Source organism: Salmo trutta, chromosome 3, assembly GCF_901001165.1.
Source record: "Salmo trutta chromosome 3, fSalTru1.1, whole genome shotgun sequence".
NCBI classification, from domain to species: Eukaryota; Metazoa; Chordata; class Actinopteri; order Salmoniformes; family Salmonidae; genus Salmo; species Salmo trutta.
Window position 1 is genome coordinate 4,836,896 of NC_042959.1, and position 26,688 is coordinate 4,863,583.

Sequence of the window (26,688 nt, forward strand, 5' to 3'; positions counted from 1 at the left end):
GTCTGTCTCTCTTTCCCAGTCTGTCTCTCTTTCCCAGTCTGTCTCTCTTTCCCAGTCTGTCTCTCTTTCCCAGTCTGTGTGGTATGATAGAGTTGTCTCTCCTTCCAAATCTGCTGCAGCCAGTAGGTTTTAACACGTACAGTGCCTTGCAAAAGTATTCACCCCTCTGTCAAAAGATGTATTGGAGGTGAAGTCAGGTGCAGGAGAGCAGAGTATAATGAACAGGCGCACTTTTATTATAGTTCCAAAACGAGAGCACTACATAAATCAAACACGCTCAAAAAACGGAACATAAAAGTAAAGCGTGTAAACTAACACCACATAACATGAAACAATTACACACAAAACATGATGGGAAACAGAGGGCTAAATACAAGTAGCTTAATTGAGGAAATGAAAACCAGGTGTGAATGGAAACAAGACAAGACAAATGGATATATGAAAAATGGAGCGGCGATGGCTAGAAAGCCGGTGACGTTGATCGCCGAACGTCGCCCGAACAAGGAGAGGAGCCGACTTCGGCGGAAGTCGTGACACCCTCTTGGCATTTTTCCTAATTTGTTGCATTACAACCTGTAATTTAAAAAGATTTTTATTTGGATTTCAAGTAATTGACGCACACAAAATAGTCCAAATTGGTGAAGTGAAATAAAACAAAACAACTTGTTTAAAAAAAAAACGTGAAAGTGGTGCGTGCATATGTATTCACCCCCTTTGCAATGAAGCCCCTAAATAAGATCTGGTGCAACCAACTACCTTCAGAAGTCACATAATTAGTTAAATAAAGTCCCCCTTCATGCATTCTAAGTGTCGCATTATCTGTCACATGATCTCAGTATATATACACCTGTTCTGAAAGGCCCCAGAGTCTGCCACACCACGAAGCAAGGGGCACCACCAAGCAAGCGGCACTGTGAAGACCAAGGAGCTCTCCAAACAGGTCAGGGACAACGTTGTGGAGAGGTACAGATCAGGGTTGGGTTATAAAAAATATCAGAAACTTTGAACATCCCACTGAGCACCATTAAATCCATTATTAAAAAATGTAAAGATTATGATACCACAACAAACCTGCCAAGAGAGGGCCGCTAACCAAAACTCACAGACCATGCAAGTAGGGCATTAATCAGAGAGGCAACAAAGAGACCAAAGATAACCCTGAAGGAGCTGCAAAGCCCCACAGCGGAGATTGGAGTATCTGTCCATAGGACCACTTTAAGCCGTACACTCCACAGAGCTGGGCTTTACGGAAGAGTGGCCAGAAAAAAGCCATTGCTTAAAGAAAAAAATAACCAAACACGTGTGGTGATCGGCAAAAGGCATGTGGGAGACTCCCCAAACATATGGAAGAAGGTACCCTGGTCAGATGAGACTAAAATTGAACTTTTTGGCCATCATGGAAGATGCTATGTCTGGCGCAATTCCAACACCTCACATCACCCCGAGAATACCATCCCCACAGTGAAGCATGGTGGTGGCAGCATCATGCTGTGGGGATGTTTTTCATTGGCAGGGACTGGGAAACTCGTCAGAATGGAAGGAATGATGGATGGCGCTAAATACAGGGAAATTCTTGAGGGAAACCTGTTTCAGTCTTCGAGAGATTTGAGACCGGGACAGAGGTTCACCTTCCAGCAGGACAATGATCCCAAGCATACTGCTAAAGAAACACTCGAGTGGTTTAAGGGGAAACATTTAAATCTCTTGGAATGGCCTAGTCAAAGCCCAGACCACAATCCAATTGAGAATCTGTGGTTTGACTTAAAGTTTTGCCTTGAAGAATGGGCAAAAATCCCAGTGGCTAAATGTGTCAAGCTTATAGAGACATACCCCAAGAGACTTACAGCTGTAATTGCTGCAAAAGGTATTTACTTTTTTTTGTGTTATTTCTTGTTTGTTTCACAATAAAATATATTTTGCATCTTCAAAGTGGTAGGCATGTTGTGTAAATCAAATGATACAAACCCCCCAAAAATATATTTTAAGTTGTAAGGCATCAAAATAGGAAAAATGCCAAGGGGGTGAATACTTTCTCAAGCCACTGTACCGTCAAAACAACTTTTGCCTCTAACAAAGAGAGAGTTTCCCACAGAAATAGGCAGCCTCCTGATCACAGTAATATTATAGCAATATCCTAGTAATAGCATAGTAAAATCTTAGTAATATCACAGTAATATCATAGTAGTCAAAAGCTATGGAAAAATAACACAATTGCATTTTATCGATGGCAATTTGAATGCACAGAGATACCGTGACGAGATCCTGAGGCCCATCGTTGTGCCACTAGTCTGCCGACATCACCTCATGTTTCAGAATGATAATGAACGGCCCCATTTCGCAAAGACGTGTACAAAATTCCTAGAAAACTGAAAAAGTCCCAGTTCTTCCGTGGCCTGCATACTCACCAGACATGTCACCCATTGAGCGCGCTTGGGATGCTCTGAATCGACATGTATGACAGGGTGTTCCAGTTCCCGCCAATATCCAGTAACTTTGCACAACCATTGAAGAGGAGTGGGACAACGTTCCACAGGACACAATCAACAGCCTGATAAACTATGCTGCATGAAGCACATTGTGGTCACACCAGATACTGACTGGTTTCTGATTCAAGCCCCTACCTTTTTTACAGATGCATATCTGTATTTCAAGTCAAGTGAAATCCATAGGTTAGGGCCTAATGAATTGATTTTAATTGACTGATTTCCTTATATAAACTGTAACTGTTGCATGTTGCGTTGATGTTTTTATTCAGTGAATTCATATATTTGTAGCTTCAGGAGACATCTCCCATGGTCTTCCTTCTCCAAGCGTTTCCCGGCTGTGGAGATACACATTAACTTATGCTCTCACAGCGCACCGTGTTACATTGCATCTGAAAATGCCTTATTGTGCCAGGTTCTGCTAAGTGCACAGCCGTGTAGTATCCATACAGTAACATGTACCCACTCATTCCAGTGGGGATCTATCCCTCGCCTCCTTAACATGTAGTCCTTGGCCTTTTCATCCACCTGGGACATATTCCCTTCTGCTGATGGACATGTTAATAATGACAAATAAAGGCAATATCAGGTGTAGATGGTAGACTGTGACTATAATGATTATAAGGTGGTCATCTAGTGTTTATGTTAAATGTTTAATTTTGTATCTGTATATTTTTATCTCTCATTTTCAGCATGCAGACTGACTTACAATCCCTTGGTAGGGATGTATACCACAAATGATATATGCAGAGAGAGAAGGAAGTACTGTATTTCAAGCTGCATATACCCTCATCTTTCTTCCTGGAACAGTTAAATCCTCTTAATGATTATCATACTAATGACATTTCGTCTGCTCTTTCAGTCTGATATTTCCCTTCTGAAGGAGCCCGTCATGGGATTTCAAACATCATAAATTCCTTGTAATAAGCCAAACCATGACAATTATGACCCCTACAACCACCATGAAATATGGTAACAAACAAGGCTTTTACCTACGCTATCAATATTTCAATCCTGTCTCCCAGTGATGAAATGTGTCTAAGAGCAGTTCACAAATGATATCTCGACTTGGCACAGGATACTGAATGAATAATAGCATCAAGGATGACAGTGAAGGGACGGAGAGGTTAGATGAAGGCGAGATGCATTCATTTGCTTTTAGGCTTATGGGAGTGGCCGGGCAACTCATTATCAATAAGATTAACACTAGTAACATATAGAGGTTGCATATATACTTTATCACGTCATACCACTTTTTCAAGGAACCTTGTCTTCTTCTTGACTTCAATGAATGGTTTCAGAGCCATACTGCCCCAAAGCTGCCTCACATCTATAATAATTTCCTTGTAATTCTGTCTTTTAATGAATGGCTTTGATTGGGGTGTTAAATGCAAGGGTATTAATGATTCATCATTTCCACTGAAGAGGCTTTAAGAGATACATAAGATATAAAAGACTAGAGGGAGACAAAGAAGGTTACTTTAGTTCTTTCTTTGCTGCTCGTTTTAAATATAGAAATGATGATAAAAATACTGGTAATAACACTGTAATAACAAGGGTAATAATACTGCAATAACGAGGGTAATACTACTATAATAATGAGGGTAATAATACTGTAATAGTGAGGGTAATAATGCTGTAATAATGTGGCTAATAATGAGGGTAATAATACTGTAATAACAAGGGCTACCACTAGGGATATCTGTCACATGGTAGACTAAATTGATTTATTTTATTTGACCTGTTTTTTGTATGCCTCAATTAAGAATTTCTGCTGTATCAGTTTTAGTGCAGCAATGTTTTTGGGAAATACCATTGGATGCTAACGATTCACTTTAAGTGACATTTTTTAAGGAACAGACCCGGGTTTGTTGATAATCTGTGTACTTTTTTGGTAGGCTACTGGTTCAGTGCCATTTTGAAAGTATTAAGACATTTATTTTAGGTTGTCTTTGTACTGTCTGTGAGAGCTACCGGTTATGCAATGTTCATGTGAAGTGTGATTGCGAGGAAGGTATAGCAAGCACAACAGAGAGCTTGTCTGGAGCACCAAGAACAGACACTTGGCATCTGTGGCATCTCATACATATTGAATCACATTGATTTATAATGGGAGGAAAAAAACAGAGGAATATAACTGGATAATACAAAGAGAGAAACATTTGTATTTTTAAAGTAAGACAGTGTTCATGAATTTAGTACATGTACTGTATGATTAATGCATTAATTTATACATTAATGGCTAAGAAGTTTCAAAACTAGACTCTGGTGAAAGGGGATTTTAGTTTTAGAATGTTTTTACTGAAGATCACCTGAGGCCTAGATCCCAGTCCATCACCCAGGCCTCTACGCCAGCAGCTAACAGACCAGGGCTAGCAAGCTAGCAGTTAGCAGACAGGGGCTAGCAAGTTAGCAGAAGAGCCTTTGGGGGACGTCGTGATGGAGGTAAGTCTGTTTTTGCCTCTTCGTGCGGTAACGTCGATAGACCAGTCGTGGATTAGTAGGGTTCCAAGTAGCTCTAGGTAGCTAGCAGGCCGTGGTTAGCAGAATGGGCCTTCAGCGGACGTCGCGCCCGAGGGGCCTGTTGGAATCCTCGGGCAGATTATGTCGGTATTCCAGTCGTAGAGGATCGGCGGGGTTCCGTGCCCCGTACCGGCAGTAGAAGGGGTCCGGATATTGTAGCCCAGGAATGGGCTTCGGTGGTAGCCTAGGAGCCCTAGCCAGGCTAGCTTCAGGCTAATTGGTGCTTACTCCATGATGGAAACGCTAGCCAGGAGTAGTCACCCGGGATTGCGGTTAGCTAGTTGCAAAGATCCAGATGAAAATGTTCAGAGTTTGCGGTAGGAATCCGAGGATATGGAGAGAAAAAATAGGTCCGTTATGCTCTGGTTTGAGTCACGTTGTACGAACTGGTGAGAGCTTTCCGAGCTCAAGGTTAGCTGATGACCGCTAGCAGTGGTTTGCTGACTGCTGAGGGATTCCAGATCCGAAGTAAATAGAAATATTTTAGAAAAAATAAGTTTAGGTTTAGGAAAATATTTTAAAAAGATATGCAAAGAAAAAGATATAAAAAGATATACAAGGGACACGACAGGACAAAGACAAAGACGTCTGAGTGCTACGCCATCTTGGAAAAAAATCAAGACAGATCCCTGTCCATCAGGCCTTATGGATCAGTGGGACGCTAGCGTCCCACCTCGACAACTTCCAGTGAAATTGCAGAGCGCCAAATTCAAATTAAATTACTATAAATATTTAACTTTCATGAAATCACAAGTGCAATAAATCAAAATAAAGCTGAACTTGTTGTTAATCCAGCCGCTGTGTCAGATTTCAAAAGGCTTTACAGTGAAAGCAAACCATGCGATTATCTGAGGACAGCGCTCAGCAGACAAAACATTACATACAGTTACCAGCCAAGAAGACTAGTCATGAAAGTCAGAAATAGCGATAAAGTTAATCACTTACCTTTGATGATCTTCGTATGGTTGCACTCACAAGACTCCCAGTTACACAATAAATGTTTGTATTGTTCGATAAAGTCCCTCTTTATATCCAAAAACCTCCATTTTGTTGGCGCGTTTTGTTCAGTAATCCAATGGCTCAAATGCGGTCACAAGAGGCAGACGAAAATTCCAAATAGTATCCGTAAAGTTCGTAGAAACATGTCAAACGATGTTTATAATCAATCCTCAGGTTGTTTTTAGCCTAAATAATCTATAATATTTTAACTGGACAATAGCGTCGTCATTATAAAAGAAATACAACGATAGGCGCGCTCTCGGGATTGCGCACCAAACAGGTTGGGGACTTTCCACTGGCTTCTCAAAGAAACTGCTCATTCTCACTCATTTTTCAGAATAAAGGCCTGAAACAATGTCTAAAGACTGTTCACCGCTAGTGGAAGCCATAGGGAACACAATCTGGGTCATAACCATTTATATGGTGGATAGGCTTTCAATGGAAAAACACCCATTTCAAAATAATAGCACCTCCTGGATGGATTTTCCTCAGGTTTTCACCTGCCATTTCAGTTCTGTTATACTCACAGACATTATTTTAACAGTTTTGGAAAGTTTAGAGTGTTTTCTATCCAAATCCAAATTATATGCATATCCTAGCTTCTGGGCCTGAGTAGCAGGCAGTTTACTTTGGGCACGCTTTTCATCCAAAATTCCGAATGCTGCCCCCTGTCCTAAAAAAGTTAACGGTGTTTGTTAGATCACCTGAGGACTAGATCCCTGTCCATCAGGCCTTAACAGTGTTTGTTACATCACCTAAGGACTAGATCCCTGTCCATCAGGCCTTAACAGTGTTTGTTACATCACCTGAGGACTGGATCTCTGTCCATCAGGCCTTAACAGTGTTTGTTAGATCACCTAAGGACTGGATCCCTGTCCATCAGGCCTTAACAGTGTTTGTTACATCACCTAAGGACTGGATCCCTGTCCATCAGGCCTTAACAGTGTTTGTTACATCACCTAAGGACTGGATCCCTGTCCATCAGGCCTTAACAGTGTTTGTTACATCACCTAAGGACTGGATCCCTGTCCATCAGGCCTTAACAGTGTTTGTTAGATCACCTAAGGACTGGATCCCTGTCCATCAGGCCTTAACAGTGTTTGTTACATCACCTAAGGACTGGATCCCTGTCCATCAGGCCTTAACAGTGTTTGTTACATCACCTAAGGACTGGATCCCTGTCCATCAGGCCTTAACAGTGTTTTTTACATCACCTAAGGACTGGATCCCTGTCCATCAGGCCTTAACAGTGTTTGTTACATCACCTAAGGACTGGATCCCTGTCCATCAGGCCTTAACAGTGTTTGTTACATCACCTGAGGACTGGATCCCTGTCCATCAGGCCTTAACAGTGTTTGTTACATCACCTGAGGACTGGATCCCTGTCCATCAGGCCTTAACAGTGTTTGTTACATCACCTAAGGACTGGATCCCTGTCCATCAGGCCTTAACAGTGTTTGTTACATCACCTAAGGACTGGATCCCTGTCCATCAGGCCTTAACAGTGTTTGTTACATCACCTAAGGACTGGATCCCTGTCCATCAGGCCTTAACAGTGTTTGTTAGGCAACTTAGTGTCAGTCTCTTACACTACATGCTAATGCTAACCAATGAGGATTTGCTATGGCTCTCTTCAGGTCATTAACAACAGAATTACATAACAATTGGAAACTAAAGGTGAATAATTACATCATGGTATGAAGCATAATTAAACCCTTAAAAGCTACTTCTGATTTTTTATTCATGTAATATTTATTTATCCAAGAAATCTCCCTTATTTTATGAAGGAGAACTGGCCAAGAGGCCAGTAACAGATTGTGGAAACATTGGTACAGTTTAGATTAAACGGATATGCTTTTGGAAGGTGATGGTGCTTTCTGGAGTACGTCTGTTCAAGAGGGTAAGAGGCTAATGCAGGCATCATCCAGGGGACAAGGCTAAACTAAAATCCTGCACACAATGACATTCCATTAATAGGATGGAGCGCGGCAGGAGAGTACACTGGAGCAGAAAGATTTCCAGGTGGACACAGCCTCTGACTATGTGGGACCTGCACTCAGCCATCAGCGGTGACTTGACAAATGATTCTGTATCAAAGGGGTCTGCACTGATTTGGGATGTAATTGATTGGATGGAAGGCACTTGAGTCCCTGATTGGTTTAACTGAACAGAGGGAAGAAAGAGGAATACAGAATGGTATGGAAGAGGAGAGGGGGAGAGGGAAGGAGAGGGGAGAGGAGGAGAGAAGAGGAGAGGGGGAGAGGGAAGGAGAGGGAAGAGGAGGAGAGAAGAGGAGATGAGAGAGGGGAAGAGGAGAGGGGGAGAGGGAAGGAGAGGGGGAGAGGGAAGGAGAGAAGAGGAGATGAGAGAGGAGAGGAGATGAGAGAGGAGAGGAGATCATGCACTAGTGTACAAAACATTAGGACCTTCCTAATATTAAGTTGCACCCCCTTTCGCCCTCAGAACAGCCTCAATTCGTTGTGGCATAGACCCGACAAGGTGTTGAATGCATTCCAAAGGGATGCTGGCCCATGTTGACTCCAATGCTTTACACAGATGTGTCGAGTTGGTTGGATGTCCTTTGGGTGGTGGACCATTCTTGACACACACAGCATGAAAAACCCAGCACCGTTGCAGTTCTTGACACACTCAAACTGGTAGTAGCCTGGCACCTACTACCATACCCCATTCGAAGGTGGGGTAGCCTAGTGGTTAGAGCGTTGGACTAGTAACCGAAAGGTTGCATGATCGATTCCCCAAGCTGACATTGTAAAAATCTGCCTTTCTGTCCCTGAACAAGGCAGTTCATATACTGTTCCTAGAGAGTGGTTCCCATTCACCTTCTGAATCCATGTCTCAAGGCTTAAAAATCCTTCTTCAACCTGTCTCCTCTCCTACATCTACACTGATTTAACAAGTGACATTGATAACGGATCACCTGGATTCCCCTAATCAGTCTATGTCATGGAAAGAGCATGTGTTCTTAATTTTTGTACACTCAGTGTATATCTTCAGACTATTAGCTAGAATCATACATCACCTATCAATTGATATCATCATTAACCTTTGTTGTGGGATTCATGGCACTGGGGAGGTGACATCTTTAGTTAAAAATGGAGGATAGCCGGCAGCCTAGCAGGCCTCCAGAGGATTGGCTCAACCTCATAAACCATTATAGTAGGGACTTTATGAGAGCAAAGCACTGCTTGAAAACCACGTTCAGAATACTAACCACATGGGCGCCCGTGAATTAATGTAATTCCAACCCCATTTTTACATTATGTGGATAACAAAATTCAGACTATGCACTACGACATAATGTGATCAATTTCAAAAAACAATAAACAATGTTGTTTTTCATTCTCCATATATATATATATTTTTTTATTTACAGAAAATTGTTTGCTTTCTTTTTCCTTACAGTGTGATCATTTGTTCCTGCCCCTTATCTGTAACAGGCGAACTTTTTCACTCGGGTGGGGAAACAATTTGAGGAACACTGATGTATAGTACTGTCTATAATTTCATTTTGGTTTCCAAAGCAGTTACCGGGAAATTCTAGACAGAAGGTAAATGCGCGTAAGACGTACATTTAATGTCATTATATTTTACAGTCCCCTGCATTCATCACAGACTCATAATGTCTGCTTGTTGCTATCACATGTACAGTACCTTCAGAAAGTATTCATAACCAATTGACTTATTCCACGTTTTGTTGAGTTACAGCCTGAATTCAAAATTGATTAAATACACCACAATGACAAAGTTAAAACATTATTTTAGAATTGTTTTCAAATTCATTGAAAATGAAATATAGAAATATCTTAATTTACGTAAGTAATCACACCCCTGAATCCATAGTGTGTAGACTTAGCTTTAGCAGTGATTACAGCTGCAAGTCTTTCTGGGTAAGTATCTAAGAGCTTTTCAAAAAATTCTTCAAGCTCTTGTAAAACGGTTTGTTGATCAATGCTAGACAACAATGTTCAAGTCTTGCCATAGATTTTCTAGTATATTTAAGTGAAAACTGTAAATAGGCCCCTCAGGAACATTCACTGTCTTCTTGGTAATCAAATCCAGTGTAGATTTGTCCTTGTATTTTAGGTTATTGTCATTCTGAAAGGTGAATTAATCTCCCAGTGTCTAGTGGAAAGCAGACTAAACCAGGTGTTCCTCTAGGGTTTGTCTGCGCTTAGCTCCATTCTGTTTCGTTTTTATCCTGAAAAACTCCCCAGTCCTTAACAATTACAAGCAAACCCATAACATGATGCAGCCCATAACATGATGGCCCAAACATAATACACAAAGTGAATTGCTTACGGACATTTTTTGCAGTATTACTTTAGTGCCTTGTTGCAAACAGGATGCATATTTTGGAATATTTTTATTCTGTACAGGCTTCCTTCTTTTCACTCTGTCAATTAGGCTAGTATTGTTGCGTAACTCCGATGTTATTGATCCATCCTCTGTTTTCTCAGATCACAGCCAATAAACTCTGGAACTGTTTTAAAGTCACCATTGGCCTCATGGTGAAATCCTTGAAAGAGTCATTCATTACTTCACCATGCTCAAAGGGATATTCAATGTCTGTTTGTTTTTTTTAACACATCTACCAATAGGTGTCCTTCTTTATGAGGCATTGGGAAACCTCCCTGGTCTTCGGTTGAATCTGTGTTTGAAATTCATTGCTTGACTGAGGGACCTTACAGATAATTGTATGTGTGGGGTCGTGTCACGGTTGTCGTCTGGAATGGAGGACCAAAACGCAGCAGGAATGTGGATGCTCATCTTGATATTTATTTATAAAATAAAGTGAACACCAAAATAATAAACAAAGAACGAACAATCAACAAAACAGTCTTTTAAGGCTCACACACGCAAAACAAGAAACAATCTCCCACAAACACTACACCAAACAATTATCCATATATAGGACTCCCAATCAGAGGCAACGAGAAAGCACCTGCCTCCAATTGAGAGTCCAACCCCCATTAACCTAAACATAGAAATACAACTAACTAGACTAAACATAGAAATACATAAACATAGAACAGTGCCCAAAAACCCCGGAATACATAAATCAAATACCCTTCTACAAAACCACCACCCCGAACCACATAAAACAAATACCCTCTGCCACGTCCTGACCAAACTACCATAGCAAATAACCTTTAACTGGTCAGGACGTGACATAGAGAGATGAGGTAGTCATTGAAAAAAATACATTTAACACTGTTATTGCACAGGGAGAGTCAATGCAACTTATTATGGGACTTGTTAAATTTGTTTTACTCCTGAACTTATTTAGACTTGCCATCAATTTGTAAAAATTTTGAAAACCTTATTTAACTTTAACAGGATGTGTTATTGTGTGTAGTGACAAAACATCTCAATTTAATAAATGTTTTAAAAAAAAACAGGCTGTAACACAACAAAATGTGGAACAAGTAAAGAGATGTGAAGGCACTGTACACCAGCTATACCAGTGTTATTGTCTGGGACTTGTCACAGCATATAATGATCCATGTCACATGGAGGTTCTGCAGATAAGCCAGAACAGAATCGCAGAAATAAAAATAAATCGGCCAGTTGGTCTCCACATTATTTCTATGTATATATCCTTCTCTCCGGGCATGGCTAGCTGGCAGCCTTTTGATATGGACATGCTGTGTACACTGGTGACAGCTGCTACACCGGACCGGACCCAGAGGTCACAAATAACCTTTCAGATTGTTTTATTTTTTTATATTTTTTTTAAGTCGTAGCACATATTTGTCTGACGATGTCCACAAATGCAACGCGGAGCGCCACAATGGAACCTTGGAGAGGGTGCAGGGTGCTGTGATTGTTCCTGATTGTCTTGCAGGATCAACTTTATCTCAGATGAATTGTGTGTGTGTGTGTGTGTGTGTGTGTGTGTGTGTGTGTGTGTGTGTGTGTGTGTGTGTGTGTGTGTGTGTGTGTGTGTGTGTGTGTGTGTGTGTGTGTGTGTGTGTGTGTGTGTGTGTGTGTGTGTGTGTGTGTGTGTGTGTGTGTTTGTGCATTCGTGCATGTGTGAGCATGTGTATCTCCCAGTCCGCCTATGACTCGCTGCTTTGAGTTTAACTCTAACCCAAACCCTTGAGTTTAGCGCGGTAAAAAAGCTCATTGCTGCGTGAATAGCCCCGTTGTTTGGTTGCTGGAGGCATTGCATTTTTATTAAACTGTATGAATCTTTATTTAAGATGTGCCAATTCACCAGCAGGTTTCCCTGGCATTAATACCCTGACAGTCTATACATAGACATGTTATACAGAGATTATGTTTGGTGAAGAAACATCTGCCTCTACGTGTTTTGTTCTTTGGGGTTTAGGCCGGGTATCTGTAAAGCTGATGTAAAAATATGTAAAGTTTGATGTAAAGTTGTAAACTTTAATAAAAACTTTATAAAATGTATTTAATTTGATAAATTCATGCTAGGATACTACTCCACTGTATGCTAAACAGCGATAATGCTCTCGTATATTGCATAGTGGACTGACCAAGCATGCTAGATAAATAAACTGTCAGCAGCATGGATACCAGGACCACACGTCATGTTTGCTATTCAAAGAAAGAAAAAACCCCTGCATGACATCATGTGATGTTTCCCAAATGGGACCCTTTTCCCTCTATAGTGAACTACCTTTTGACCAGAGCCCTAGAGAACCTGGTCAAAAGAAGTGCACTATAAAAGGTAACAGGTTGCTATTTGTGATGCTGTTATGGTCTCACAAGGTGGGATGTGTAATGATTTTGTTTGCCATTGTAATTTCATGAACCTGGCAGTGATAGGGTTAGGCATGCAACCCCATACAGGGAGAGGTGGATGAACCAGTCCCATTCCATCACACCAACCATCTGCCATCTGCCTCCGCCGTTACACTATACACTGAACATGGAGTCATTTCAGTATTGAAGCTGTAGCGCAAAATATGGAGTCATTTCATTATTGAATATTTTGTGCCCGAAAGGAGAAAAACATCCTTAAAATAGTGTTATTCAGAATCCTCTTCAGCTGTTTGCAATGTCTTACAATATGATTGCTTCTGGAAATATTATAGCTTCACCCCTCGCCCTTGTCAAGCTCTGAGGAGGGGTTTCACCGTTCAATTATTCACTGATTCTCTCTGTGAGTTTTTAGATTTTTACCAAGAAGACACCAAATAGAGAAGATGAAATGGGTTTGAATAAGAGAGGGTGGGTTGGTGGAGGGACCATGCATTTAATTTGAGTTATTATTGTAGTTTAATAAGGATCAGACCCCAGAGGATAGTCAGTAGTTTAACAATGTTCAGACCTTAGAGGATAGTCAGAGGGATGGGGGGGGAGGGGTGGGTGGGTGGGAGGGGGAGGGGGGGGGGGGCGGTTGGCATGTAGCTATTTGATTTTTAATTTTAGGACTCCTTTAGATCTAAATATATATATATATATATATATATATATATATATATAGATAAACATATTTGGAAAAAAAATAATTATGCTATAGCCCATAGAATCGCATTGAATAAGACATTCAGAAATTAATAAGACATTCATAAACTCTGTAACTGTTTTAAAGTCACCATTGGACTCATGGTGAAATCCCTGAGCAGTTTCCTTACTCTCTGGCAACTGAGTTAGGAAAGACACCTGTATTTTTGTCATGACTAGGTGTATTGATACACTAAAATAATTAATCATAAGGAATAAGGTTTTGAAGTGTCTGTCCTATATCTAAGAGATATAAGAACGCTCAGGAATGTAGTAAACATGTGTTTTACTCATATTTAACACCTTATTTTGAGGGGCACAAAACTACCTCCATGCTTCCATTCGTTTGAATGGGTTACCTTCAGACAAGTCCTGTGACACTTGTGGGGGTCGTTGAGCAAAACGGAGAACACCATCGTATTCACGAGAGACTCCCCTTTCCAGAGTGGCATTAATTATATGTATGCCAAACCGTTCGGCTGCTACAGACAGAAATTGGCACATCAGCATTGCCAACTTGAAACGAGTCCCGTGACTCGGACGGTGCTACAGACATTTTTTAGAGAAGACAGATTTTTGGGGATGTCTCATGGTCTGACAAACAGCGTTGTAGCTCGGCCTCCTTCCATGGCAGATGCAGAATGCCGGTGGATTTAGACTCAGTCAATGGAAAACACCTGATATCTCTAGCTTAAACTGACATTTTTGATGGGGATTTTGTTATTATGTTACGTGGGTTGATGCATGGGTGTGTCAATGGAATACAAAGGATTAAAAATGTTCAGACCCCAGAGGATAGTCTACTCTGTATACTCTTTGTGTAACATAGCTGAGTGACAGTATATTACCCTGCTGGCCCTGTGTTCTCTCTGCTCTGTGTATAATGTAGCTGAGTGACAGTATATTACCCTGCTGGCCCTGTGTTCTCTCTGCTCTGTGTGTAATGTAGCTGAGTGACAGTATATTACCCTGCTGGCCCTGTGTTCTCTCTGCTCTGTGTGTAATGTAGCTGAGTGACAGTATATTACCCTGCTGGCCCTGTGTTCTCTCTGCTCTGTGTATAATGTAGCTGAGTGACAGTATATTACCCAGCTGGCCCTGTGTTCTCTCTGCTCTGTGTATAATGTAGCTGAGTGACAGTATATTACCCTGCTGGCCCTGTGTTCTCTCTGCTCTGTGTGTAATGTAGCTGAGTGACAGTATATTACCCTGCTGGCCCTGTGTTCTCTCTGCTCTGTGTGTAATGTAGCTGAGTGACAGTATATTACCCTGCTGGCCCTGTGTTCTCTCTGCTCTGTGTGTAATGTAGCTGAGTGACAGTATATTACCCTGCTGGCCCTGTGTTCTCTCTGCTCTGTGTGTAATGTAGCTGAGTGACAGTATATTACCCTGCTGGCCCTGTGTTCTCTCTGCTCTGTGTGTAATGTAGCTGAGTGACAGTATATTACCCTGCTGGCCCTGTGTTCTCTCTGCTCTGTGTGTAATGTAGCTGAGTGACAGTATATTACCCTGCTGGCCCTATGTTCTCTCTGCTCTGTGTGTAATGTAGCTGAGTGACAGTATATTACCCTCCTGGCCCTGTGTTCTCTCTCTGCTCTGTGTGTAATGTAGCTGAGTGACAGTATATTACCCTGCTGGCCCTGTGTTCTCTCAGCTCTGTGTATAATGTAGCTGAGTGACAGTATATTACCCTGCTGGCCCTGTGTTCTCTCTCTGCTCTGTGTGTAATGTAGCTGAGTGACAGTATATTACCCTGCTGGCCCTGTGATCTCTCTGCTCTGTGTGTAATGTAGCTGAGTGACAGTATATTACCCTGCTGGCCCTGTGTTCTCTCTGCTCTGTGTGTAATGTAGCTGAGTGACAGTATATTACCCTGCTGGCCCTGTGTTCTCTCTGCTCTGTGTGTAATGTAGCTGAGTGACAGTATATTACCCTGCTGGCCCTGTGTTCTCTCTGCTCTGTGTGTAATGTAGCTGAGTGACAGTATATTACCCTGCTGGCCCTGTGTTCTCTCTGCTCTGTGTGTAATGTAGCTGAGTGACAGTATATTACCCTGCTGGCCCTGTGTTTTCTCTGCTCTGTGTGTAATGTAGCTGAGTGACAGTATATTGCCCTGCTGGCCCTGTGTTCTCTCTGCTCTGTGTGTAATGTGGCTGAGTGACAGTATATTACCCTGCTGGCCCTGTGTTCTCTCTGCTCTGTGTGTAATGTAGCTGAGTGACAGTATATTACCCTGCTGGCCCTGTGTTCTCTCTGCTCTGTGTGTAATGTAGCTGAGTGACAGTATATTACCCTGCTGGCCCTGTGTTCTCTCTGCTCTGTGTGTAATGTAGCTGAGTGACAGTATATTACCCTGCTGGCCCTGTGTTCTCTCTCTGCTCTGTGTGTAATGTAGCTGAGTGACAGTATATTACCCTGCTGGCCCTGTGTTCTCTCTCTGCTCTGTGTGTAATGTAGCTGAGTGACAGTATATTACCCTGTTGGCCCTGTGTTCTCTCTCTGCTCTGTGTGTAATGTAGCTGAGTGACAGTATATTACCCTGCTGGCCCTGTGTTCTCTCTGCTCTGTGTGTAATGTAGCTGAGTGACAGTATATTACCCTGCTGGCCCTGTGTTCTCTCTGCTCTGTGTGTAATGTAGCTGAGTGACAGTATATTGCCCTGCTGGCCCTGTGTTCTCTCTGCTCTGTGTGTAATGTAGCTGAGTGACAGTATATTACCCTGCTGGCCCTGTGTTCTCTCTGCTCTGTGTGTAATGTAGCTGAGTGACAGTATATTACCCTGCTGGCCCTGTGTTCTCTCTGCTCTGTGTGTAATGTAGCTGAGTGACAGTATATTACCCTGCTGGCCCTGTGTTCTCTCTGCTCTGTGTGTAATGTAGCTGAGTGACAGTATATTACCCTGCTGGCCCTGTGTTCTCTCTGCTCTGTGTGTAATGTAGCTGAGTGACAGTATATTACCCTGCTGGCCCTGTGTTCTCTCTGCTCTGTGTGTAATGTAGCTGAGTGACAGTATATTACCCTGCTGGCCCTGTGTTCTCTCTGCTCTGTGTGTAATGTAGCTGAGTGACAGTATATTACCCTGCTGGCCCTGTGTTCTCTCTGCTCTGTGTGTCATGTAGCTGAGTGACAGTATATTACCCTGCTGGCCCTGTGTTCTCTCTGCTCTGTGTGTAATGTAGCTGAGTGACAGTATATTACCCTGCTGGCCCTGTGTTCTCTCTGCTCTGTGTGTAATGTAGCTGAGTGACAGTATATTGCCCTGCTGGCCCTGTGTTTTCTCTGCTCTGTGTGTAATGTAGCTGAGTGACAGTATATTACCCAGCTGGCCCTGTGTTCTCTCTGCTCTGTGTGTAATGTAGCTGAGTGACAGTATATTACCCAGCTGGCCCTGTGTTCTCTCTGCTCTGTGTGTAATGTAGCTGAGTGACAGTATATTACCCTGCTGGCCCTGTGTTCTCTCTGCTCTGTGTGTAATGTAGCTGAGTGACAGTATATTACCCTGCTGGCCCTGTGTTCTCTCTGCTCTGTGTGTAATGTAGCTGAGTGACAGTATATTACCCTGCTGGCCCTGTGTTCTCTCTGCTCTGTGTGTAATGTAGCTGAGTGACAGTATATTACCCTGCTGGCCCTGTGTTCTCTCTGCTCTGTGTGTAATGTAGCTGAGTGACAGTATATTACCCTGCTGGCCCTGTGTTCTCTCTGCTCTGTGTGTAATGTAGCTGAGTGACAGTATATTACCCAGCTGGCCCTGTGTTCTCTCTGCTCTGTGTGTAATGTAGCTGAGTGACAGTATATTACCCTGCTGGCCCTGTGTTCTCTCTGCTCTGTGTGTAATGTAGCTGAGTGACAGTATATTACCCTGCTGGCCCTGTGTTCTCTCTGCTCTGTGTGTAATGTAGCTGAGTGACAGTATATTACCCTGCTGGCCCTGTGTTCTCTCTGCTCTGTGTGTAATGTAGCTGAGTGACAGTATATTACCCTGCTGGCCCTGTGTTCTCTCTGCTCTGTGTATAATGTAGCTGAGTGACAGTATATTACCCTGCTGGCCCTGTGTTCTCTCTGCTCTGTGTGTAATGTAGCTGAGTGACAGTATATTACCCTGCTGGCCCTGTGTTCTCTCTGCTCTGTGTGTAATGTAGCTGAGTGACAGTATATTACCCTGCTGGCCCTGTGTTCTCTCTCTGCTCTGTGTGTAATGTAGCTGAGTGACAGTATATTACCCTGCTGGCCCTGTGTTCTCTCTGCTCTGTGTGTAATGTAGCTGAGTGACAGTATATTACCCTGCTGGCCCTGTGTTTTCTCTGCTCTGTGTGTAACGTAGCTGAGTGACAGTATATTACCCTGCTGGCCCTGTGTTCTCTCTGCTCTGTGTGTAACGTAGCTGAGTGACAGTATATTACCCTGCTGGCCCTGTGTTCTCTCTGCTCTGTGTGTAATGTAGCTGAGTGACAGTATATTACCCTGCTGGCCCTGTGTTCTCTCTCTGCTCTGTGTGTATTGCTCTGTGAATCCGGATCATGGAGAATAGTGTGGGTGGACGAGACGTGAACATGTGTTCCACTGGTATAGCAGTCAAAGTGGCGATCGTTGCTTCATTCTATTACATCAGTCCAGATCAGCTGTTTCAAGGAGAGATGGCTGATGAGAGAGGCGACATGGGACATTGCAAACGCTTCCTAAAATCTCAAGGACAGTATATGCATGCAGATTATTCCTGGTGATATGCCAATATGACTTAGTTTGCATCTGAAATGCCACCCTATTCCCTATATAGTGCATTACATTTGACCAAGGCCCATGGCACCCTATTCCCTATATAATGCACTACATTTGACCAAGGCCCATGGCACCCTATTCCCTATATAGTGCACTACATTTGACCAAGGCCCATGGCACCCTATTCCCTATATAATGCACTACATTTGACCAAGGCCCATGGCACCCTATTCCCTATATAATGCACTACATTTGACCAAGGCCCATGGCACCCTATTCCCTATATAATGCACTACATTTGACCAAGGCCCATGGCACCCTATTCCTTAAATAGTGGCCATAGACTTACACATAATGTCTGTCTCAAATTACCCCCTTTCCCCTATATAGTCAACAGTAGTGCACTACAGAGGGAATAGGGTGCCATTTGGGATGCGACCCAACGACATCAATATCGCTGAGCTCGTCTGATTAGAGGTGATCTCACTATGAGCGGTTACAGTTCAAGACCATGTGAAGGACGTGGCGGTGCTTCCAGTGTTGTTTTTGTGTCGACTGACTCAGGACAAAGCTGATTGCCTCTCTCATTATTTCCCAATGACAGGGACAGTATCGTGTTGTATTATTTACTGTCAAACGCAGTCAGACACGCGACGATATAGCATCCAGTCGGCAGCTTTCAATGGCACAAGAGTCACTTTAGAAAGCTGTCCGAGCATTAAAGGTGCAGTCTGGGATTTGGGAACCTAGTTGTTCAATGGTCATTTCAATTTGAGATTTTTTTTTGTTGCCATTGATATTCTTGAAGAATATAAATTATAAGTGCCTTGTGAGTGTATCACAACTGTCAGTAATTTTATCATAACCCAGAATATTAGGGGTTTTTCTCCATTGTTTACAACATAAAAATAAATAGTGCATAGCTTCAGAATATTGTTAAATCTATACATTGGACTGTCAGTCCTTGCATCTAGAGTGTTGTCTATGAATATGAGAGGTAGTACATTTCCCTAGCCCCGTCTCTCAGCTGTATACCAAAACAAGTGGCGAGCCACAATTTAGTTGTTTTCCAATTCCAGATTGTAGTTTTTAGGCTGAAAAGAGGTGTAGTTTCAGCTGGCCACACGATGACAGGCTGTCAGACTGCCCTCTCAACTGAGTTTCTTTTTTAACACGACTTATTCTTGACTGGAGTGTTTTTTTTTTATAACTCTTGACCGTGCCATTCAACCATAAAAGGACATGAGCATTTTGACACTTTTTTCTTAAGTGAACTGGAAGACGTGAGAAGATTTCACTACATCGCACATTATCGCGTTCACAAGTAGAAGCAGTGGCATGAGTCAAGTGTAAAGTTAGTTTACACTAACTGTGTGATGATTACTTGAATAAGCCTGGAGGATGGTGGATTTTTTACTCTGCATAGCCTAGTGTGGAAATTATTTGAATACATTTCACATTCTCATATCATGTCAGATATATGCTAATTCTAATTTACATTTGTTTAGTGTGAGGAGTAATTCTTAATTGCAACAAAAAAACGAGTGTGGGTGTCATTAACACAATTTAACAGGAAGAATATGATTTTACATTGTATTAGTTAAACATCCCTCAGCGAACAACATAAATCCAGCTTTACAATATACATATAGAAGTATGTAGACAAAATGTACAGTATCCTGTAAAGGTTAATATAGAGTAATATACTGTATCCTGTATAGGTTAATATAGAGTAATATACTGTATCCTGTATTGGTCTATATATAGAGTAATATACTGTATCCTGTATAGGTTAATATAGAGTAATATACTGTATCCTGTATAGGTTTATATAGAGTAATATACTGTATCCTGTATACTATGTATATATAGAGTAATATACTGTATACTGTAGAGGTTTATATAGAGCAATATACTGTATCCTGTATAGGTTTATATAGAGTAAAATACTGTATACTATGTGTATATAGAGAAAAATACTGTATCCTGTATAGGTTTATTTAGAGTAATATACTATGACCTGTATAGGTTTATATATAGAGTAATATACTATGACCTGTATAGGTTTATATAGAGTAATATACTGTATCCTGTGTAGGTCTATATACAGTAATATATTGTATCTTGTATACGTTTATATCGTGAAATATACTCTATGCTGCATAGGTTTATATAGAGTAATATACTGAATCCTACATACTTTTATTTAGAGTAATATACTGTATCCTGTATAGGTTTATATAGAGTAATTTACTGTATTCTATTGGTCTATATAGAGCAGTGGAGGCTCCTCAGAGGAGGAAGAGGAGGACAATCCTCCTCAGTGAATACAATTAAAATTAAAATTAAAATGGCAAAACATTTAAAAAGTAAAAATGTTCAGATAAAACTATACTAAATATAATCACGTCACCAAATAACTAATTAAAACACACTATTTTGCAAAGGTCTGCTAAATGACTAAAATGTAAAATGTAAAAATGTCTACAGTAGCCTCAACAGCACTCTGTAGGATAGCATGATGGTGTAGCTGGAGGACAGCTAGCTTCCGTCCTCCTCTTGGTACATTGACTTCAATACAAAACATAGGAGGCTCATGGTTCTCACCCCCTTCCATAGACTTACAATTATGACAACTTCCGGAGGACGTCCTCCAACCTATCAGAGCTCTTGCAGCATGAACTGACATGTTGTCAACCCAATCAAATTATCAGAGAATTAATATAGTACTGAAAGCATAAGCTAATGCTAGCTAGCAATGCAGTGTATAAAATGTGGTGAGTAGTTCACTCAAAGAGAGAGAAAGATAATAGTTCAATAGTTTTGAACAAATAAATGTTTTCCTAAATGAAGGAGAAGCAAGAGAGAATTAGAGAGAGAGATTTCATCTTTTTTTTTTTTACTTTCAGTTTCACTTACTTAGCTAGCATATACAGCAAGCTAGTTTAGCCTACACTGCTCAAACAGAGAGATGCTTTCCAACACAACACCAGAACTCTTCCATGTCAAGGTGGCACCGGGCTCTCCTGTGTAACTGCTTACTGACTGTACATTAACGTTACTTTAGCTAATATGGTGACAACGATGTAGGCTGTTTGTAGAGGTTTGGATTGGAAAGTTTTTTTTCGCCTGGTCGCATAAAGCTGATGTTTTGGACATTGAAGTCCACAAGCGAAGAGAAGAGAAGGAATACAACGTGGCTGTTATGAGAGTGAACTGTGTTTACGCGTGATCAGGGGTGTATTCATTGCGCCGGTTCGTTGAAAAACGTTTCTTAAACGGAAGCAAACGGAACAAAACAGGGATAAACATACGTGAATTTTTCCAAAAGAAACTCTCGTTTGCAACTGTTGGACTAATGATTACACCCTAGATAAGTTAGATGCAGGCAAGAGTGTGCAAGGAGGTATTGAATGTCACTCACTGTCTCTCTCCTCAAATTTGTCTCTCAACCTGTGTGCAGCGACGTCGTAAACTTTCATTCATAGGCTAGGTTGTATCAACCTCATGATGGGTATAGGCAAAATTTGAGTATCATGTAGTAGCCTAAACCTATCCATGTTACATTGAACTGGGTGAATGGAATATGAATGACAGTCATCCAATATGCTGTAATAGAAATAAGGCCATGCTCATGCAAAAAAGAATGGTCCTCCCTCATCTTAAACGGCACTGACCGCCACTGATATAGAGTAATATACTGTATAGGTTTATATACAGTAATATATTGTATCCTGTATAGGTTTATATACAGTAATATATTGTATCCTGTATAGGTTTATATACAGTAACATACTGTATCCTGTATAGGTTTATATACAGTAATATATTGTATCCTGTATAGGTTTATATACAGTAACATACTGTATCCTGTATAGGTTTATATACAGTAATATATTGTATCCTGTATAGGTTTATATACAGTAATATATTGTATCCTGTATAGGTTTATATACAGTAACATACTGTATCCTGTATAGGTTTATATACAGTAATATATTGTATCCTGTATAGGTTTATATACAGTAACATTCTGTATCCTGTATAGGTTTATATACAGTAATATATTGTATCCTGTATAGGTTTATATACAGTAATATATTGTATCCTGTATAAGTTTATATACAGTAATATACTGTATCCTGTATAGGTTTATATACAGTAATATACTGTATCCTGTATAGGTTTATATACAGTAATATACTGTATCCTGTATAGGTTTATATACAGTAATATACTGTATCCTGTATAGGTTTATATAGAGTAATATACTGTATCCTGTATAGGTCTAGGAAGAGCTTACCTTATGGGGACAAGTAGATGCGACTGAGCTGAAGGACTTCTCTGGTGTCTGGCCCTGATTCTACAAGATAGAAAAACACATTATCAGAATCATGCTTACTGTGGAGGGCCATTTCCAACACAACATTATTTCTGACAGTAGGTATGTGTCCCAAATGACACCCTATTCCCTATATAGTGCACAACTTTTGACCAGGGCCCATAGGCCTGTGGTCAAAAGTAGTGCACTATACAGGGAATAAGGATGCCATTTGGGACAAACAGTAGATGCTGCTTATTTTCTCTCCGTTATTCTCTCGACCATACCGTGCTTAAGTGACCCTACTACAGCACCAGGCAGGTTTTAGCCTTTTCATAATCCAGGAATAAAACTGCACTGTAGCCTATGGTCGTACTGTAAATCTTTATCTTGAGAGTATAATCTTAATTTTTTTTGTTCTCAGGATATAATAATGTGTTGATATTTTGTTATGATGTTTTCTATTCCTTTTATCTTTTCTGGAAAGATTACAAACCTCCTTTAGCAGTCAGATGATTCCACATAACACATGGACCTACTACTTACAACACAGACCTTATAGTCAGATGATTATCATTTTGTTAATACAGTGATGCGTTATTCAGATACAAGAAAACAGCATTAAAATAATCTGCTAAGGTATGTCGGCAAGCCAACAACAGATGGTCCTGCTGTTCGTGATTATGCGAGATGCACAATTGCAGCAACAAAAAAAATAAAAAAAATGCATCTTGAAACGACCTGAGGAACAAATGAAAAAAACTGTCAACAGGATATGGTGGGGTGTAATTGCATATACACACTTTCAGTCTCTGTCCCAAATGGCAACCTATTCCCTATTTAGTGAACTACATATGGGCCCTGCTCGAAAGTAGTGCACTGAATAGAGAATATGATGTATATTTGGGATGCAGATTTACAGTAGTACATATTCACAAAGGACATTGGGATTGATTGGATCTTTGCAATGTCAGTGCCCCCCCCCCCCTCCCTCAGAATCACTAGGAAGTAAATGTTGTTGTCCCCCCACTGTTCAAGGGAAACCTATGCCTTTGCACTCACAACAGGGAATATAGAGCCTAACAACAACGGAACCACTCACAACAGGGAATATAGAGCCTAACAACGACGGAACCACTCACAACAGGGAATATAGAGCCTAACAACGACGGAACCACTCACAACAGGGAATATAGAGCCTAACAACGACGGAACCACTCACAACAGGGAATATAGAGCCTAACAACGACGGAACCACTCACAACAGGGAATATAGAGCCTAACAACGACGGAACCACTCACAACAGGGAATATAGAGCCTAACAACGACGGAACCACTCACAACAGGGAATATAGAGCCTAACAACGACGGAACCACTCACAACAGGGAATATAGAGCCTAACAACGACGGAACCACTCACAACAGGGAATATAGAGCCTAACAACGACGGAACCACTCACAACAGGGAATATAGAGCCTAACAACGACGAAACCACTCACAACAGGGAATATAGAGCCTAACAACGACGGAACCACTCACAACAGGGAATATAGAGCCTAACAACGACGGAACCACTCACAACAGGGAATATAGAGCTTAACAACGACGGAACCACTCACAACAGGGAATATAGAGCCTAACAACGACGGAACCACTCACAACAGGGAATATAGAGCCTAACAACGACGGAACCACTCACAACAGGGAATATAGAGCCTAACAACGACGGAACCACTCACAACAGGGAATATAGAGCCTAACAACGACGGAACCACTCACAACAGGGAATATAGAGCCTAACAACGACGGAACCACTCACAACAGGGAATATAGAGCCTAACAACGACGGAACCACTCACAACAGGGAATATAGAGCCTAACAACGACGGAACCACTCACAACAGGGAATATAGAGCCTAACAACGACGGAACCACTCACAACAGGGGGAATGAACATGTCTCACATGGAATGGAGCAGGACTTCACAGACTAGCCCCCCCCCCTGAAACCTTAACTAGCTACCTCAGGAGGCAGGTGTCAGTTGTTAGCCCCTCATATCCAATTATGTTACCGGGGTACGCACTCCTAATGCTCCCTGACACCATTAATGTCTTCCTTATGGTATCACCAGGAGAGAAGAGACACTGAACTGTCCACACTACCAACATCTATATTTCATCACAACTTAAAGAGAATCTGGCTGTAGCAACAATAACTACTGGGGCTGATGGAGAGAGAAAGAGCCGCACGCACACACACACACACACACACACACACACACACACACACACACACACACACACACACACACACACACACACAACCCCAGTTAGCTAGCTTCACTGGCACTGCAGCAGCAAACAGCGTAAACACTCATCTCATGCAATATTAAAGGGCCGATGGCCAAGCTTGGTTGTCTGAATTAGTTGAAACAATTTCCTCCCAAAGAGTAGATACTGGAACTGTTACTAGATCAGGATAAATGAACATAAACATGACAGATTTTTTGGAGGCAGGGGGAGTGCGAGGAAGCAGTGTGTGTGTGTGTCTGTGTGTGTGTGTGTGTGTGTGTGTGTGTGTGTGTGTGTGTGTGTGTGTGTGTGTGTGTGTGTGTGTGTGTGTGTGAGTGCATGTGTGTGTGTGTGTGTATGTTTGTCGGTGTGAGTGCATGTGTGTGTTTTGGCATGGGGGGTATGATGAGAATGGCTTGATTAACTCAATAAGTTCCCAATTTTCAATTCTTGAACACATGCTTTCCTACACAGTTTTCACTTATTTCATGAGCTTCGTGCAAACAATATGATATATATACAGTATATATCCAATATGATGTAAAATGCAGTACATATACAATATGATATATTATACAGTGTATATACAATCTAAATACACAGTATATATACAATAGTATATATATAGTATATACATATACAATATGATATAGAATATGATCTACATACAATATGATATACAATATGATCTATTATACAGTATATATACACTAGTATATATTATACAGTATATATACAATATTTTATATTATAGAGATATAAATACTATATGATATAGAATATTGTATATTATACAGTATATATACAATATGAGTTATTATACCGTACGTATACACAATTTGATATATCATACAGTATATACAGTATTTGTACAATATGATATATTATATCATATATATAGAATATGACATATTATACAGTATAAATACAATATGATATATTTTACAATATATATATATATACAATATGATATATTATACAATATGTATACAATATGATATACAGTATATATGCAACATGATATATTGTAAATATATATAATATGATATACAGTATATATACAATGTGATATATTATATAGTATAAATACAATATGATATATTATACAATATATATGCAATATGATATATTATACAATATGTATAAAACATTATATACACAATATGATACATTATACTATATATACAATATGTATACAATATGATATGTATACAATATGATATATTATACTATATATACAATATGAAATATTATACAGTATGTATATGATAGGATAAACAGTATATACAGTATATACAATATGATATATTATACAGTATGTATACAATATGATATATTATACAATATGTATACAATATGATATATTATACGATATGTACAATATGAAATATTATACAGAATGTATATGATAGGATAAACAGTATATACAATATGTTATATTATACAGTATGTATACAATATGATATATTGTACGGTATGTATATGATAAACAGGTATATACAGTAGACATACAATGTGATGCACTACTGTAACCTGAGAAGAGCTTGCAGTGCTTACAGGTACATAGACCATCACACCATGCAGGCCAAGAGAATCCGCTGTCCTGTTGCAAGGTTAAACTACAGTACACTGTGTAGGTAGGTTGATGTCAGCAACCCCTTTCAATGACCCTGTCTGCTCTTTCTGCAAAATTAAAACTCAGAAAGTGCCCGTCATCAGTGTCTAACGCCTTTAAACTGATACTATTATTGTTCTCTTCACAATCTGCATGGAACAGGAAGACACATCCTCACATGATAATGGACCTCCTTGAGAGAGTAATATTACAGTATGGTGAAAATGCAATGTGTTAAAAATA

At 40.7% G+C, this 26,688-nt stretch overlaps 1 protein-coding gene across 2 annotated transcripts in view; it reads right to left on the bottom strand.

Moving 5' to 3' along the window:
• Window positions 1–26,688, bottom strand: part of LOC115166834 (protocadherin-11 X-linked) — a 240,323-nt gene that overhangs the window by 112,466 nt on the left and 101,169 nt on the right. For both annotated transcript variants that reach the window (XM_029720711.1, XM_029720704.1), the window contains exon 4: window positions 22,519–22,578. In XM_029720711.1, coding sequence (XP_029576571.1) covers window positions 22,519–22,578 — 60 coding nt within the window. The remainder of the gene's footprint in view (window positions 1–22,518; window positions 22,579–26,688) is intronic.